This window comes from Mesoplodon bidens (assembly GCF_964165515.1).
Source record: "Mesoplodon bidens genome assembly, chromosome: 7".
Lineage (NCBI taxonomy): Eukaryota > Metazoa > Chordata > Mammalia > Artiodactyla > Ziphiidae > Mesoplodon > Mesoplodon bidens.
Window position 1 is genome coordinate 42,203,571 of NC_138164.1, and position 18,776 is coordinate 42,222,346.

General features: G+C 46.5%; 1 protein-coding gene and 1 pseudogene across 2 annotated transcripts in view; one reads left to right on the plus strand and one right to left on the minus strand.

The window, feature by feature from the left end:
- LOC308620770 (centrosomal protein of 78 kDa-like) overlaps positions 1 to 18,776 on the plus strand; it is a 1,829,729-nt pseudogene that overhangs the window by 911,694 nt on the left and 899,259 nt on the right. The gene's annotated exons all lie outside the window — the stretch shown is intronic.
- LOC308620096 (forkhead-associated domain-containing protein 1-like) overlaps positions 1 to 18,776 on the minus strand; it is an 88,868-nt gene that overhangs the window by 44,546 nt on the left and 25,546 nt on the right. Inside the window, exon 3 of the mRNA XM_081239425.1 lies at positions 7,863 to 8,133. Within this exon, the coding sequence (XP_081095551.1) occupies positions 7,863 to 8,133 (271 nt within the window). The remainder of the gene's footprint in view (positions 1 to 7,862; positions 8,134 to 18,776) is intronic.

Here is an 18,776-nt window from a genome sequence, read left to right on the forward strand (position 1 = left end):
CTCTCTTGGATCCTGAGCAGCTAAGTCCTAACTGACTATAGCAGCAGTGCCTGATAGAGAAATGATGGGAGCTACAGAATGCAATTTTCAATTTTCTAGTAGTCGCATTAAAAAGGTAAAAAGAAGAGATGAATTTTTTAATGATCAATTTGATTTAACCCAATACATTAAAAAAAACATCATTTCAACACGTAATCGACAAAAAATATGGAGATATTTTATATTCTTTTTCTTCGAGGCATGAAGCCTTTGAAATCTGGGGTTTATTTTACACTGATTGTGTATCTCAATTTGGAAAGTGAATTTTCAGGAAGAAGACTTGATCTGTTTTCAGATTCCTCAAGAAATCGGCTCCCACTGGAGGAAGGTACTGCCTCCCCAGGGAGGGCCACGGGGTCTGACCCTAAATGGGCCCCTGTCCAGTCTCAGCTTAGAGTTCTGGCATCTGATGCCATCTCTAGGGGTGACTCCGGCTGCCTCTGCGACCCTGTCGTGGCTGTCTTGAGGGACCCTTCCCCGCAAGATGATGGCCGGAGGGGGGACTTCATAAAACTTACAGAACAGGCTGATCGATAAGGTCCCTTTATTAGGGAAGGTGTGTTTACCGAAAGTCTTTGTAGGGCTAGAATTTGCTCTGAGACTTGCTTTCCTTACACCCAGGCAGGGAGGTGCGGGAGCAGTTACCCCTCACCTGCCGCAAACTTCTTTACCGGCTACTGTTATTTATCAGAAAGAACCTAAGGGCCATGTATGACCAAACCGGCTTAACTCTAGATGCTGGATCCTTCGGAGGTCCCAGTGGGGAGAAGCCCCAGGTAGGGTCGGGAGGGCTGGGGCGGTGGGAAGGCGGATATGGGGACGCAGGCACTTTAAGAATTTTCGGGCATGAGCTGTTGGCCAAAGGCAGGGAAGTTACTTTAATATTTTAACAACCCCCAGCTGTCCTGGTGCGCTCCAATTATCACCAGTGTGCAGCAGGGGCAGTTTGTGTGCACCTTAACTGTGTCTTTCAGACATTGTAAGTTGTAAATAAAAGTTAAATAACAATCATGCTTAGGTAATAACTTAATTTTTAAATTTTAATATTTAAAATTTAAATATTAAAATTATTAAAATATTAAAATTTAAATATTAAAAAATTAAATATTTTAATATTTACTGAATGTTCGCTATGCACCTGGCGCTGTGCTCAGCACTTACACGCAGGATACGATTTCGTCTTCATAACAACCCGGTGAGATAGGCATTATTATTCCCATCTCCATTTTATACGTGAGAGGTATGAGGCACAGAGACGTCAAGTCATCTGCTCAAGGACACACAGCTGGTAAGTGGTAGAGTCAAGGGATGAACCTAAGTTTGTTGGATTCAGAGCCTATGCTTTTAACCACTATGCAGTCAATGTATTGAAGTGGGAAGATGTTTATGATATATTATTGAATTTTAAAAATCAGGTAGGGAATTCCTTGGCAGTCCAGTGGTTAGGATTCTGTGCTTCCACTGCAGGGGGCACAGGTTCCATCCCTGGCTGGGGAACAAAGATCCCGCAAGCTGAGCGGCACGGCCAAAAAAAGAAAAAAAAAGGTTACCTATGTTAGGTTCATATGATCCCATTATTGGGAAAAAATATATATATATATATATGAATCAAGATGCTATTTTAATAAGTCACTCCACATATTTTCTTTTCTCAGTAATTCTTCCCCACCTCCCATGGGCTCTTGCCATTAAGATTTGGCCTTGGAGCTGATGTTTTATTGCCTTGTGGTAAAGGAAGGATGAGTATTAACTAAAACAGGGTGATTTTTCCCCCAGGCAAAATGACGTTTTGATTTTTGACAATGTCTGGAGACATTTTTGAGTACCACAGTTAGGGGTGGTGGTGGTGGTGGTGTTGCTACTGGTATCTCTGGTGGGTAGGAGTCAGGGATGCTGCTAAACTTTCTACAGTGGACAGGACAGATCCTACAACAAGGAGTTATCCGGCCGCACATGTCACTGTGCCAAGATTGAGAAACCCTGACCTGATCTGCAGTAAATAAATCCTTGGCTTTGGGTTTTCAAATAGAATTTTTCAAGTCTAAAGCAAGGTGACAGTCTAACAGTAAACCAATTTAATTGGAAGAGCCCAGCTTTGCTAAGAGAGGAAAGAGCTTTCTCGGAACCCTTAAAAAGAGGTGTTTTCTGTCAAGAGACAGCATGGAGGACTGGAGAACAGAGTTTTCTCTAAAGCGTGGAGTAGAGAGGCCCAGACAGAAAGGAACTCCCCATGACACGGGAAGATGAAAGTCCTTTTCTGAGGATGGGGAGTGTGTCAGGGGAACGAGGGCAAACGTTTGGAAACATGAGACCTGGCTGAGAAGCTGAGGAGATAGAGCCCAGGTAGATGTGAGGGAATCTAAGCCATACGAATCATCCTTCATTTCTCCAGGGGGGATGCAAGTCTTTTAGAGAAGCCCCAAGTTCAACATGGCACTGGAGAAACCGGTGATTACAGTGGAAAAATTTAAATGGCGGAGTGAAAAAAAGAAAAGAAACAGCCCATGTGCCATGTGTCCAAAGGATGCATTAAAAAAACAACCCCCAAAACCCTGTATATATGTTCATAAAACAGAACATGATCCATACAACAAAATGAATGAATCTCAGAAATACTATGCTGAGTGAAAAAAGCCTTCCACAAAGGAACATGTACTACATGGTTCTGTGTACTTGAGATTCTAGAACAGGAATATCTAATCCATAGCGGGAAGAGAATTCAGAAGAGTGGGTGCCTCTGGGGCCTGGGGCTGGGAATTGACTGGGCAGGGACATGAGGGAACTTTCTGGGGTGATGGTAATGTTCTATATCTTGATAGGAGTTTGGGTTACATAGGTGTACACGACCGTCAAAACTCAATGAGCACACTCAAGATCTACACCTTTCATGGTGTGGTAGCCAGTCTCCAAGATGGCCCCACTGATTCTTGTCTCCTGGTATTCAGACCCTTGCATCATCCTCTCCAATACTGGATGGACTTTATATTAGTTAGCTGGGGCTGCCATAACAAAACACCATAGGAGGTCTTAACAAAAGAAATTCATTTTCTCACAGTTCTGGAGGCTGGAAGTCCAAGATCAAGGTGTGGGCAGGGTTAGGCCTCTCTCCTTGGCTTGCAGACGGCCACCTTCCTGCTGTGTCCTCACATGCCCTTTTCTCTGTGCACGTGCATCCCTGGCGTCTCTCTCTCTCTTCTTACAAGGACACCAGCCCTTGGATTAGGGCCCACCCAATCATCTCATTTTAACTTACTCATCTATTTCAATACACTATCTCCAAATATGGTCACATTCTGCGATATTGGGATTGAGGCCTCAGCATATGCATTTTGGGGGAATGCAATTCAGTCCGTAACAAAGCTTCTCTATGTAACCAAGGATATTGCAGAAATGACACAGTTTGATTCCTGAGGTTAGATCATAAAAGACATTGCAGCTTCTGCCTCACTCTCTAGGACCACTTGTCTGAAGGAGCTGGCAGCTTGAGGATGCTCAAGCAATGTATGGAGAGGTGCACTTAGTGAAGAACTGAGGCCTCTTACCAAAAGCCATGGGAGTGACCCATCCTGGAGGTGGGTCCTCCAGCCCCAGACAAGCCTCCAGAGGACCACAGCCCAGCCACCACCATGACTGCCACCTCATGGACAAGCCTGAGCAAGAATCCCCCAGCGAAGCCATTCCCAACTTCCTGACTCAGAGAAACTAGGAGATAATAAATGTTTACTGTTGTTTTAGGCCATTACATCCTGCAGTAATTTGTTATGCAACAATAAGTAGCAAATACAGGTTTGGGCACCAGGAGTGGTGCAAAATTTAACAAAAACCCTACAATGTGGAGTGGTTTGGGATGGAACAGTGGCCAGAAGCTGGAGGACTTTGGCCAAGAGTCTTTGAGAAAGCCTGAATAATCTTAGTAGAAGCCCGATGGCCTTTGAGGAGGCAGTGAGGGAAGGGTTCCAGGAAAGTGAGGAAAATGTTACTGGGGTTAAGGGATCCTTGTCAGGTGGTGGCAGAAGGGTTCCTAACACATTGCCTGTGGTCATGAGGAAGGTAGAAAATGTTTGTGATGAGGCTGAATGGTCTAGCTAGAGAGAGTCCCAGACAGAGTCTTGGAAGGTGCTGCCTGGTTACTTCTTGCTACTTATAGTGAAATGTGAGGGGGAGAGACAGTTAAAGGAAGGGCTGTTAAATCAGGGCAATGTTCTGGGCTTGAAAATTCCTTGCCTCTCCAGGTGGCAAATGAAATGTAAGAAACAGGTTCTGGGCAAAGATCAAATCAAGGGCACTCTCAAGAAAACACAGTCCAGAGAAGAAGCTGAGGGTGTGGTTGTAAAATCCTTTGTTAAGAATACAGATCCAGGGCCTCCCTGGTGGCGCAGTGGTTGAGAGTCCGCCTGCCGATGCAGGGGATACGGGTTCGTGCCCCGGTCTGGGAGGATCCCATATGCCGCGGAGCGGCTGGGCCCGTGAGCCATGGCCGCTGGGCCTGCGTGTCCGGAGCCTGTGCTCCGCAGCGGGAGAGGCCACAACAGTGAGAGGCCCGCATACCGCAAAAAAAAAAAAAAAAAAAAAAAAGAATACAGATCCAGGGCAGTGTCCAAGAGAACCCTTCGGTCAAAGAACTGGGCTTCTAAGAAGCTTCTGTCCTTTGTCAGTCTTTGCAGAAGCCCATGGTGGAAGGGCTTGTGACAAAAAAGTCTGTGGGCGTGGTTTTTGCCTGATAGGATGAACCCCAATAAGAAGCACTGCCAACTCAGACTGACAGAGACCCACAAAAGTCAAAGAAGTGTCTGGACCCCCAAGCTTCTACAGGCAGGAAGCAGGCTATAAAACTATGCAGCCACATCCATAGGACACCTTTCATAGGAAAGGGAGGACGACTCAGAAGGCGGAACTCACGGACCAGGGGCAGAGCCAAGAGCCCTGGAAAGTCATTTCTGGGCAAGAGTTGGACTGAAGCCCAGTCAAGGAACTGCCGATATTTTCCCAGCTGGACTTCAGAACTGCTTTGGGCCAGGGACTCCTGTGTGCTTCCTGTTTTTCTTCTTTTGGAACAAGAGGAGTGTATGTAGCAGTGATGCTATGTCTGTCCCACCAATATGTGCTGGGTGTGTGAGGGACAGACCCTTTGTTCAGAGGTCTTCAGATTTCTGGAAGTAGTACTTGATGAGCTGAACGTAACGTACTACACCCATGAGCCCCATCCGTACCTGGACTTGATTTAGACGAGATTCTGGAATTTGAGCCGATGCTGTTACTGGGGTGAGATTCTGGGGGGCCTCGGGAGAGAGGAGGAGGAGTGTGAATCATTGAGGACCCGAGGGCAGGCTGTGGTAGCCGGCCTCCAAGATGACTGCTGATAATCCCCGCCTCCTGGTCTTCAGGCCCGTGTGTAGTCTTCTCCCACACTGGAGGGTGATGCCCTGGGTAACCATCAGGATACTGCAACAATGACAGAGCATGACTTCTGAGGCTTAGTCACAAGAGATGTTGCCATTTCCATCTTGTCCTCCAGGATCACTTGCTCAGGAGGAGCAGCTGCCGTGTCATGAGAACGCTCGAGCCACTCTCTGGGGAGGCCCATGTGGTGAGGAACCGGGGCCTCCTGCTGACACCCATGTGAGCAGCCGTGTTCGAAGTGGATCCTCTGGCCCAGGTCAAGCCTTCAGATGACTGCAGCCTTACGAGGGACCCTGAGCCACAGCCGTCCTGCTAAGCTGCTGCCAAATTCCTGACCCCACAGAAACCGTATAGATGATAACACATGTTTGATTTTGCTTTAGGCTACTACGTTTGGGGAGAATTCGTTATGCATTCATGATAACTAATACACATTCTGTGTTCATTTTACATGAAGGAGACAAAAAATGTTGAGTTCTAGTTAATGGTATATGTGCTAAAACATTTAGGGGGAGGACTACAGATGTGTGCTATTTATTTTGAAATGCATCCAAAAAATAAGATGGATTAATGCAGGACAAGAAGGATGGGTAGACAGAAATGTAATAAAGAGTACAGCAAAGTGTTAGCGGTAGAATTAGGAGGAGAGCTGTCTCTATAAAATTCTTTTTGCTTTGCTGTATGTTTGAAAGTTTTCACATTAAAATGCTGGTGGGGGGCTTCCCTGGTGGCGCAGTGTTTGAGAGTCTGCCTGCCAATGCAGGGGACACAGGTTCGAACCCTGGTCTGGGAAGATCCCACATGCCACGGAGCAGCTGGACCCGTGAGCCACAACTACTGAGCCTGCGCGGCTGGAACTTGTGCTCCGCAACAAGAGAGGCCGCGATGGTTAGAGGCCTGCGCACCGCGATGAAGAGTGGCCCCTGCTCGCCGCAGCTGGAGAAAGCCCTCGCACAGAAGTGAAGACCCAACACAGCCATAAATAAAGAAATAAATAAAATTAAATTTAAAAAAATGCTGGGGGTAAATGGCTGAGTAATTTCTTAACTTGGGTGGTTGGTACATGAGCGTTCCTTAGATGATGATGATGATGATGTAAACTGCAGAGATACCTTTCATTTGCTCCTTAGTCTGTTTATTTCAGAATAATAACTATTATTTGAATGGCTGAGGGAAGTGACTAGGTGAGTGGTCCTGAGTGAGACCAGGGAAGGGTGTGGAGGCATCGAGAGACCTGGGGACTCAGAGGGGTCTGGGGCTGGGACACAGAAAACAGAGAATGGGACCTTCACACCAGTGGCCACAGAAGAAACCTGGGAATCATGCCAGGGACTAAGTCGACCCAGCTACTCTGCCAGTAAGCCTGGCAAGGCCAAGAGGATGGTGACAGACAGGAAGTCTCCTCCCCAAGTGCCATGAGGCCTTCTGGGGGGGCGGGGGGGAGAAGGAAACCCTGATGGCTGTGTGTCCCCAAAGTGACCAGGCTGTGAGTGACAGTCACTGAGATAACCAGCCTTAAATTTGACCGAAAAGCGTTATTTTAGATTAGATTGAATACATAACCTCCAGAGAAATAATTTTCTCCATAAGCCTCAGTCTCCTCTTACCTGTAAAATGGTAATAAAATATTTAAAAACCTCCTAAGGCAAGAGGGATTTCAGTTACCAATATGTCTGTACATCTGAGTTGAAGTATATAAATTTAGATTCTGATACAAATTCATATATATTCATATATATGTACAAACACACACACACACACACACACACACACACACTCACCACAGAGGTACTGACGTGTGCAGATGGGCAGAGCACAGTCTTGGAGGAGTTTGTACCAAAAAGTCAACAGGGAGAATTCTGGTGATAAGGGTGACAGCTTATCTTTTACTGTTTTCTAACTTTCTGCTTATCCCAATTTTTTCACATTTGATTATGTTCTACTTCAGAACCAGAGAACATAAGCAAAAGCCAGAGGAAGACAAATATCATACCATATTGCTTATATGTGGAATCTAAAAAAAGGTACAAATGAACTTATCTACAAAACAGAGATAGAGTTACAGATGTAGAAAATAAACTTATGGTTACCGGGAATAAGAGGGGGGAGGGATAAATTGGAAGAGAGGGATTGACATACACAATACTATACATAAAAGAGATAACTAAGAAGGACCTACTGGATAGCACAGGGAACTCTCCTCAATACTCTGTAATGGTCTATATGGGAAAAGAATCTTAAAAAGAGTGGATACATGTATATGTTGAACAGATTCAGTGTGCTGCATACCTGAAACTAACACAACACTGTAAATCAACTGCACCTCAATAAAAATTTTTAAAAAAAGGGGAAAGCAGAAACTGAGACCCGTCCTCCTAGCAAAAGCCCCTCCCCAAAGCCGCCAAGGAAGCGCCCATGAGTACCTTGCCTGATGATGGGAACGCTGTGGGAGGCTCTGTCCACCTTGAAGGAGAACATCTTCTCGCTGGCACTCACGGGCCGCCTGTGGGAGGCTGGTGGGACCATGGGGGGCTCGGGGGACCCCTGCGACCAGCTCCTCTGCACTGGCGCTGTCCAGATGCCCGGGTAGAAGGGGGTCTGTGGTGGTGAGGGTGACTGGTTCAGTTCCTGGGTGGCCCAAGGTGGCTGTGGCCTTGGCCAAGGTGCTGGGCCCCTCACCCATGGGAAGGAGACCTGCAGGGGCAGACAAGAGGGTCAGGGGAGGTTACGAGCAGCTGGGGTGGTCTTCACCTTTCTGTCCCGGCGACATAATTGCTGCCCTAGATTTCGGCGTATAAGTCACTTCTCCCAAGAATCCCTCCCACACTCTCCCCAAATTTGGGATGGCGGTCCCCACCATGGGTCACCTTGCACACTATCGCACCACCATTTATTGGGTGCAGCCTTCGTGCCAGGCACCCAGTCAAGAGATTCACATGCATTACCTCATTTAATACCCCTGATGCTCTGTGATGAGCCCGAGGCTGAGCAAGACCTAGTGACTTTCCCAGGACCACAGATTTGGCAGTGAGCGTCTGAGCTGGTACAACGCCACCTCTGAGCTCTGAGAGGCTGACAGCTTTTTGTCTACCTTGCTCAGCACCGTATCCTCAGCTCCTAGAATAAACCCTTGGCACATACACAGTAGGTCCTTAAATATTGGTTGAAAGAATGAATGAACACATCTCCGAGATTCAAGCCCAGCTCTCCAGGACACACACATCCACACTGTGTGTCTCCCTGGCACTCCCATTCCACCTCTTCCCCGAAGCCGAGAGCTCTGGGGTGGCAGGCACCCCAACTGGCTCGAAACCCAGCTGGCTCATTAGCCTGTGATCCTCAACATCTGCCACATCTGATTCTTGGCAGACGCTCCATAAATATCTATCGAGGGAACCTTTTTTCATCTGACCCGGCGGAAGATGTCTCTATCTACTTTCATTAGAGAGCACATCAAAATCCATCTACACCAGGAGAAGCAAATGCTGAGAGGTGCTGACACCTGGCTTTTTCTTGGTTAATGCTGTTGTGGCCGTCCCTCCCTGTGCCTAGTGGTTAAACCGTGACATCGTGAATGCTACCATTTATTGTAATTACTCACCGATTTCTCGCGATAGCCCTGAAGGGGAGGAGCTCTCCTTATTCCTAGCTTACAAATGAGGCTTGGAGAGGTTAAGGACTTCACCAAGCTCAGGTGGTGGTGGAGAGGGTGGTGGGACTGGGGTTCTGGAAAGTTCTTTCCCTCTCTGTCTCTCTCTCCCTTCTCTGCCCCAACCCTACCCCCAGTCGCTTGGCAGAAAAAAACACACTTTTCAAGGAAGAAGCTAAGTTCAAAGGTTTGCCGCCTGTGGCGGTCACGTTTCTCTTTCTGCAGACTGCAGACACAGAATGAGAAACAGGACAGAATGCTTCCGAAATAGGAGCACTGGCAGACAGAACTTCCTATAGCTCCAGCTGGATTGTATTCAAGAGGAAGGTTCTCCACTCACTCAGGTTCCCAAACCAGTCTTTTAGCTACAGTCTTTCCCAGCCAAGTCAAGAATCTGGTGAATTCCCCTGAAGACTTTTTTGGAGTCAGGGAGAACACTGTTCGGGAAAATCAAACTCCAATTGCCTGGCGACACCTGGCCCAGCATTTATGATGACACTGGCCCCGTTGAAACCTGTTTCAGGAACGGACTTGGCAGTGTTCCAGAACTCTGTTACCTTATGTGAAGATTCGAATTTCTCTCCACTGTGGGCACCTCGGTCTCCACCGAAGCTTTCTTCCTTTCTCTCCTTTCAGAAGCTGAGGTGTCCTGCTCCTGCCTTGCACTCACTTCTCCATCCATCCTATCCCTTCCCGTCCTCTCCTCTGGGGCTGTCTTGCCTCAATCATTCCTACAACCTTTCCTCATCGATTTAATAAAGATTTATCGAATGAAAGGGCTGAAGGTGGGAAGGGGGAAATTTGAATATGTTTTACCCCCGCCTGATAGAAAACAAATCGAGAGACCACGGGTAGTGTGGAGGAATTCCCTTTTGTGCTGGGATGCTCAGGTAGATGTGCCTCACTGCCCACTAACTGCCAGGGTGCTAAAGGGAGTGCTCATATCTCATGACTCAAGTGGTTCACTGCCGTAGTGGACAGGCCGCAACCCACCTGGCTCTTCTGGAAATTCCAGGAATCTCCCTCCCAATCTGTCGGCCCATTGCTGTGGGTGGGGCTAAGCACTCAACCAATCACACTCCCTGGACATACTGATTGGTTCAGTGGTGGGGCAAGTGATGCAATCAGAGCCAAGGAGACCCAAGAAGACTTGGCTGGACACCAGGATCTGGAGTGACCTGGTGGGACTTCAGAATGCAGCCAGCATGAGGGAGTGGAGCCCAGACATGGAGAGAGGGAAGCTGTTTATTCAGTGGTGTTAGTATAGTCACATTTCTGTGAGATGGATCTCCAGAACTTTTTCGTCTTGCAAAATGTAAACTCTATTAACCATTAGACAACAACTCCCCATTCCCTCCGCCACCCAGCCCGTGGTGACCAACATTCTGTCTCTATGAATTGGACTACTCTAAGTACCAAGTACCTCAAATAAGTGAAATCACATGGTACCTGTCTTTTTGTGACTGGCGTATTTCACTTAGCATAAGGCCTTCAAGGTTCATCCATGTTGTAACATGTCAGAATTTCCTTCTTTTATTTTATTATTTGTGTGTGTGTGTGGTAGGCGGGCCTCTCACTGCTGTGGCCTCTCTCGTTGTGGAGCACAGGCTCCGGACGCGCAGGCTCAGCGGCCATGGCTCACGGGCCCGGCCGCTCCGCGGCATGCGGGATCCTCCCGGACTGGGGCATGAACCCCTGTCCCCTGCATCGGCAGGCGGGCTCTCAACCACTGCGCCACCAGGGAAGCCCTTCCTTCATTTTTAAGGCTAAATAATATTCCACCATACAGTTTAGAGTGTATTTTTTTTTATCCATTAAGCGTCATGGGCACTTGGGTGGTTTCTACCTCATGGCTATTATAACTATGCTGCTGTGAACATGGTGGGGAAAATAAGGAAGCTGGTTTTGAGCACTGGCTGGGGTGCTACCCTGAAGTGCTCCATCCCTGAGGCTGGCTAGAGCTGGTTTCTGTCGCTTGCAGCACACAGAGCCCGAACGATAGGGCCCCTAGTGGGAAGGAGCCAAAGATGTATAAACGCAGCAGAGACTCCAAGCTCTTCGGGTTTAAAAATTTAAAAATAAAGGTTTTTTTTTTTTTCTTTTCTCTGAAGCATGTTGGTTGAGGGTAGCTTTAGTTGGATGGTTAAAGTTGGTTTTCTCTAGTTTCCCGGCTTGCTTTATCAAAGGGAAGGTCAAGGTTTTCTCAGAAATTGCTGCTGGCAACTACAACGATACAGGCAGGGAGAAAAGCAAACATAAGAAGAAGACTCACATTAAAAGCTAGCTCTGGGCTGTACAGGAAGCATGGGGTCAAGGTCAGTTATCAACAAGTTTGTTTTTATTATTTATTTATTTTAGATTTAATTCTATTTATTTTTGTCTGTGTTGGGTTTTCGTTGCTATGTGCAGGCTTTCTTTAGTTGCGGCGAGCGGGGGGCTACTCTTGTTGTGGTGCGCAGGCTTCTCCTTGTGGTGGCTTCTCTTGTTTCGGAGTGTGGGCTCTAGGCGCATGGGCTGCAGTAGCTGGGGCACATGGGCTCAGCAGTTGTGGCACGTGGGCTCTAGAGCGCAGGCTCAGTAGTTGTGGCGCATGGGCTTAGTTCCTCCACGACATATGGGATCTTCCCAGACCAGGGCTCGAACCTGTGTCCCCTGCACTGGCAGGTGGATTCTTATCCACTGTGTCACCAGGGAAGTCTTCAAGTCTGTTTTTAGAAACTTTAGTTTAAAAATACATGCTAATGCCTTTTCTCTTTCTTTGTGTCTGTTCTCTGACCATATGGTATGTTGCCATGGTTGGGTTTTTTGTTTTGTTTTTGAGGTAGCATATGTGATACTCCTGATTTCTTTTCCATACTACCTTTAAAATAGCAGGTTGGGGCTTCCCTGGTGGTGCAGTGGTTGAGAGTCCGCCTGCCGATGTAGGGAACACGGGTTCGTGCCCTGGTCCGGGAAGATCCCACATGCCACAGAGCGGCTAGGCCCGTGAGACATGGCCGCTGAACCTGCGTGTCTGGAGCCTGTGCTCCACAACGGGAGAGGCCACAACAGTGAGAGGCCCGTGTACCGCAAAAAAAAAAAAAGCAGGTTGTCAACCACCTGGATTAACCATGACCACATCCACGGCTGAATTTATATTAGCTTTAATAAACACAGGTCAATGATTTACTCAAGAAATCACTATCCTTTTTTTTTCAGATTATCTATTTGTTCTTTGTGTTATTTCCCCAATATCTGCTTCTAACCCTGAAAAGAGTGTAAGTTGAATGGGACACCCTAAAAAAAATTCGAAGTAGTTTGCACATCGAGTGCCTACAGTACACATGAATTCTGCCAGGAAGCCCTGGAGCCTGCAGAGAAGGTGGAAACTTAGACCTTGCCCTTGGAGAGCTTGTTATGTGCTCTGCCATTTGTAAGTAATTGTAGACAATACAACGACTATGAGCCACTGTGTAGAGAAGCCACAGATGTGCCACAGACTGTGCTGGGCACTTAATGCATGTGGTCTCATCTGATCTCCAGAATAATCTTGCAGGAGGCATTTTACCCCTCATTGTGTGGATTAAGAAACTGAAGCTCAGAGAGGTTAAATGACTTGCCCAACGTCTCACGGCCAGGAAGTGGTGACACAATTTGACTCCAATACCTGTGCTCTTAGGACTTCTAGGTTACTCGAAGTCATGATTTATTACTTGCTTTCCATACTCACAAACGGATCTTAGACGACTGGTTAGTGAATGATAGGATATTTTCCAAGTTAAAAAAAGGAAATGAACATTAGATGGTGTGAAAAAACACAAGACATCACATGGGCTACTTAGAAATGGGATTTTCTAGGAACACTGACAACTGTCTTATGGAAGTGTTATTCTTTCTGGTACATGCCACGCCCTGGAAGCAGCTCAGAGGACCCCAGCCTCCATCCGGGAAGACCTGTGGTATGTTCACTGCTGTACCAGAGGAGTGCTGGGGCCTGCTGGTACCCGCCCACGAGAACTGATTGTTAAATGTCCAGGAATTTTGCCAACTGGTTGAGAAACACAGCCATTAATAAGAATTAACTTACATAAATTTACAATTAAATTATATCAGAAACAATTGGTATACAAACTTAAAAGTCACCCCTTCCTAATTATTTTACTCTATTTTATTATTACCTATGCTCTTGAGGTTATTTCACTCTACTATATGTTTCTGTTGGAAATGTTACATAGTAATGTGTTACCACACCTCTCTTTCCTTCTCTGTATTCAGGGATGCGTCATTGGGAGCTTGAAATTGACCGTGGAGTGCATATTACACCATAGAAATCAGGAAATGTTATAAATGAGGGCTTGGTTTTTAAAAAGTTTTATAAATAGGTTTAATAATGGTGGTTCATGTAGAGCTTGATTTTGTTTGTTTGTTTGTTTTGTTGATTGCCTAGACTTAAGACAGTAACGGAGAAAATGTTAACAATGCAGATTATACAAAAGCATGTTGTGTCTTAGCCGTTATGTTATGAATAGAGCAAAAAATTGGGGAAACGTTCTTCGAGTATTTAAAAATTATTATCTGATGCAGCAACAAAGTCACTCATGTCACTGATGAACATGTGAAGTTCTAACGTCTTTCTTTTTTCACTTGTATTATTCATAAATCCAAAATATCCAAAAATACCCACCAGTGCTCAGGTTGGGAACTCTCTCATTCGTCAACTGCAATGAGAAATTGGCTATGGATACAAGAGTTCACCTAAAGTCAATGAAAGCATTCTGTGAGACTCAGCTGGCTATATAGAATTTACAAGAAAGAGTACTGTATATTTTGTTACATGGATAGACTGTGCTACACATTCTTTATATCAGTAAACCTTATGCTATGCATCCATGTACTTTACTTTTCCCAGAGAGCTGGTCATTAAATATTTACCAGCCAATTGCTGGCTGTGCTGGCACCCAGCAGAGTGCCTGCTACTCATGGTAGATGTTCGCTGACTGAGCTGAACAGTTGGCAAATGGAGTGTAAATAAAAAGCACTTTGATTCTGGGGCTGGGATGGGGAAAACACATGCTAAGCCTGGTGCATCTTGTAACAGCAGAGAGTAAGCAAGTGCCCAAAACGAAAAGGTGGGGAGATGCTCAAGGACACAGCAAGCAATCTGAAAGAGCTCCCAGTGGCCAAGGCTGGAAGAATTTGAGCGAAGAAATAGTTAATGAGTATTGGATTATAATTCAAAGTGTAAAATCAGTATACATGGATCCATACTGACATAGATACATTAGTGAGTAAATCCATAAAGGAGGGAGAAGAGACCGGCTTCCTTACAGAAGAATTTAACATACATAGATGTGGAGCTTAATTCCCATGGTCTGGAAGGGCCTGGGGGGTAGGGGTGATGGTGGCGAGCAGGGACACTGACCGCAGCATGGAGGAGCCATGGACCTGGAAAGACAGAATGGAGACTAGAAAACATGGCCAGTAGATCTCAGAAGCCAGGAGAGGGTGCTACTTGGTGCCAGGACAAATGGCCTTTATCTCAACAGCTACCGGGGTGTCACCGTAACTCAGAGACGGGTAATAATTCTATGTCCCCAAGAAAAGGGTAAATCATGTACGGGGCTTCAGTGTGAGAAATCAGGGTTATACATTTAGAACACAGAACCGCCAAGTTATACATTATTTTTAGGTTTTGGAACTTAAAAGAATTAAGTCCCTTTGAGCTGTTCAGAAAAGCCATTCGTTTGGGGTTTTCCCAGCTGTGTTAAAGGAGATCTGGCCCATCTAATTTTCCCATTTTCTTGTAAATCTTCAATCTTATGGTTTTTCCTTTCCTTTCAAGTTCTAATCAGCTTCCTGGTCAGTCCATAAAATGGGAAATAGAATCTAATGAGAAAACAGCCGGATTTTTGCAAATAGCTTTTGCTACCCCTAGACTTGGCCTGCTTCAATTGGGTCTTGCCAGATAGAGAGACGGAATGAATGAATGAATGAATGATCATCAACTAAGTTCAGAGAAGGAACAACGTGGTTCTGATTTGGTAACAAAGGGTGTGGTCTGCCAGAGGAAGCAGGACGCGGCCGGGTTCCTGACCGAGTCTGGGTTCTGTCTCAGCAGGATGCTAAGGGTTCAGCCCGCGCTCCCGTCTCCACCTCCCCCGATGTCATCTGCATCGCCTGTAGACATCTGGTGACAACACAGCCTCAGGGGTCCTTTTGTGTGAGTTTCTGCTGCAGAGGCCGAGCCTGAGGCTGTCTGCTGCCCCGTGCCCTCCACTTCACTGGTCTCGGGAAATCGCCTTTGATATGAAACACCCAGCCTCAGGAGTTCTCATCACATAAGTAAGTCCCCACGGGACCTGTAAGAGCACAGGGTAGAGGAAATCCTACAAGGTTAGGTAGGAGATGACAAAGCTTGACCAGAAAGAGGCTTTGTTCTGAAGGGCACCATACTCTCTGGTCATTCACTCAGTTGCCGGCTTCTCAACCCCCGGTACAGTAAAGCCACATCCTCCTCAACAACGGGCCCAATTCAGAGGTCCCAGGAACGTGGAAACACCACCCTTCTTGGGGATGGACAACTAAGGCCCAGACTCTGAGCTTCTCATCACACCAGTTCACCACAGGAGAGAAATGAGCAACTCTGCTTCCTTGGAGACTGGCCTGGGACTTTTCCAATGGAAAAGTGGATTATTCATCATTTTCCTCCCCCCAGATCCCTAGTGGCAAATCCCGTTAGGAAGGCTCCACTTAGGCAATAGGAATGCTTCCTAATGTCATGGACATCTTCTTTGTTTTTGCCTCCCCCGCATCCATTTCTTCCATCTTCTGGATGGGCACCTTAATTTTTTTGCAGGGAAGACACCCTTTCCCTGACAATCCTGAGTCCATAGAACTCTGACCCTTCCACCCCAGGGGTGAGACCATAACCCAGGTCTGGCCAATCAGAGCATTCCTGGCCCCTGGCCTCAGTGATTGGTTCAGGGGAAGCCACGTGATCCAAGCCACTGTCAATGAAGATGCTGGCTCTATCCCTGGAACTGCTACTTTGTAGGGTGCTGGGGCTGCTGGTGGCCACTTTCCTACAGGTGAGGCAAGAGTCTGTCTGAGATTGGGAAGCTAACAGGGAAGAAAGAGTCAGATTCCTGACCATGATTTGGGCGCCTGGATCCAGCTGGGCCTAAGCTGCAGCTTTTGGCCTTTTCAGTTCCATGAGCTTTTTTTTTTTTTTTTTTTTTTGCCTAGGCTAGTTTTAGTTGGTTTTATGACACTTGCAAACAATCAAATTTCCTGGACAGTATGCTTACTGAGACTTTAGCATAAGCATCACTATGTACTCAGAGTGAAAGTTGTTTTAAAGGTTATGACATGCTCAAATAAAACCCACCAGACTGTCATCATGCACCAAGTTTACCTTTCAACTTATAAAAGTAAAGCAGCATCTCCAGAGAAGAATGATTTAAGACCAAGGAATCAATCATAAGACAAGTAGTAAAACGCTGCTTAGAGAAACTTAGATAGATAAATAGTCCTCTAGCTACAGCAGGCTTCAGACTACAAACCCCAAATTTCTGCTTCAAAAGTGACTCAGGGAAGACATTCCATAGTTTCATTTATTTCGTTTTTTGGCCTCGCCGTGCACTTGTGGGATCTTAGTTACCTGACCGGGAATTGAACCCAGGCCCTCAGCAGTGAGAGCACTGAGAGCACTGAGTCCTAACCACTGGACCACCAGGGAATTCCCAACAGTCCACAGTTTTAAAAGAAAACTTTCCAGTTGAAGAAACAGGTAAAATTTATAATATGCATCTGTTGTATATATAATATGTTAATGTCTAGTACATTTATCAGATCCATGTCAATGTAATTATATTATTACTATATTTGCAAATGCATATATATGTGTATGTATATTTAGAACCACATATTTCCAGCTCTTTTTTAAAGAGGTATTGAAAAGCCTGTTCAAAATTTAGTTTTCCAGCTTGTCTGTTTTTTCTTATTCCTCAGTAAACTTAAGCAATTAACCAGCACATTTCCTGGCACACAGTAAGGCTCAATCTGAGTGAGTTCTTTCTCCCCAGCTCCCCCCTCTATTTTAAGTTCTTCTTTTAGAAACCAAGTCAAATGAAAGAGGCAGGACTGCATAGTGTTACAGGCAGAGGCTGGTCAACGTTTTCTGTAGAGCCAGACAGTAAGCATTTCCAGCCCTGTGGGCCATAGGATCTGCCCAGCTTACTCTGCCATTGTAGCCGACAACACAGGCAATACTGAAATGAATGGGATGGCTGTGTTCCCAGGAAACTTTACAGAAACAGGCGATGGACCGCACTTGGCCCTGGGCCATAACGTGCCGACCTCAGGTTAAGACCTTGGGATCCGGCATCACACAGACTCTGGTGCGGCTCCCGGCTCTGCTCCGTCTCTGGGACCCTGACGAGTGTGTCATTTCTGTGCCTTGTCTGTAAGACACAGGGATACCAACAGCCATTTCTTAGTCTGTGAGAAGTGGGTGAGACAGTGCACGTGAAATGCTGGGAACACGTCCTGGTCCATAATAAATGAGCATAAAACATTAGCCACCAGGTGTGATCACCATCGTCAAAAAAGGAGAAGAAAGGGCGCAACTGAATTTGTCCAGGAACGGCAGCAATATCCCTGGTAAAGAGTTAGTGGGTAGACTTCCCTGGGGGCTCAGTGGTTAAGAATCCACCTGCCAATGCAGGGGACAGGGATTCGAGCCCTGGTCCAGGAAGATCCCACATGCCGCGGAGCAACTAAGCCCATGGGCCACAACTACTGAGCCTGTGCTCTAGAGCCCGCGAGCCACAACTACTGAGCCCGCGTGCCACAACTACTGAAGCCCACGCACCTAGAGCCCATGCTCCGCAACAAGAGAAGCCACCGCAAAGAGAAACTCGCGCACTGCAAAGAAGGGTAGCCCCCGCTCGCCGCAACTAGAGAAAGCCCGCACGCATCAACGAAGACCCAACGCAGCCAAAAATAAATAAATAAAATAAATAAAATAATTAAAGAAAAAAAGTTAGTGGAGCCAGGGACTTCCCTGGCCGTCCAGTGGTTAAGACTCCACGCTTCCAATGCAGGGGGTGCAGGTTTGATCCCCGGTTGAGGAACTAAGATCCTGCATTGGTGTAGCCAAAAAAAAAGTTAGTGGAGCCAAACAAGCAAGGAAGCCAGATAACTGAAAATGCAGTTTCTCCTATTATCAGTGGCTTTCGTTTTTACCCACATAATGAATCATCCCCTGTCAGCGTGTGAAATTGCAGGTTGGACTGGGAATTGCAAGACCTTCCTTAACCGCTGGGCAGTGAAGGACCTGCCTCGGCTCTCACGGCCCCACGATGCTTCGTGCTACTAGGAAAAGGCTCCAAGGGACTCAGGAGAGCCGGCTTTTAATCCTGCCTCTGGATCTATATGATTGATGCCTAACCTTGGGGAAGTCACTGAAACTCTCTGAGCCTCAGTTTATGCCATGATAGGGGTGGTCCCAGGGACCTCTATAAAAACAACTGAAGGGGGAAAGGGGACCTGGGATTAATGAGTAGCTCCTTGGCAGAAATTGGAAATTGAAGCTCAGAAAGGTAAAGCTAGTTGCAGCTGGCATTTCAACTTGGGTCCATCCAACTCCAAAGCCCTTGCTTTCTCGATTGTGTTCTGCAGAGCTTCCCCATTAAAGCAGCAAGGAATA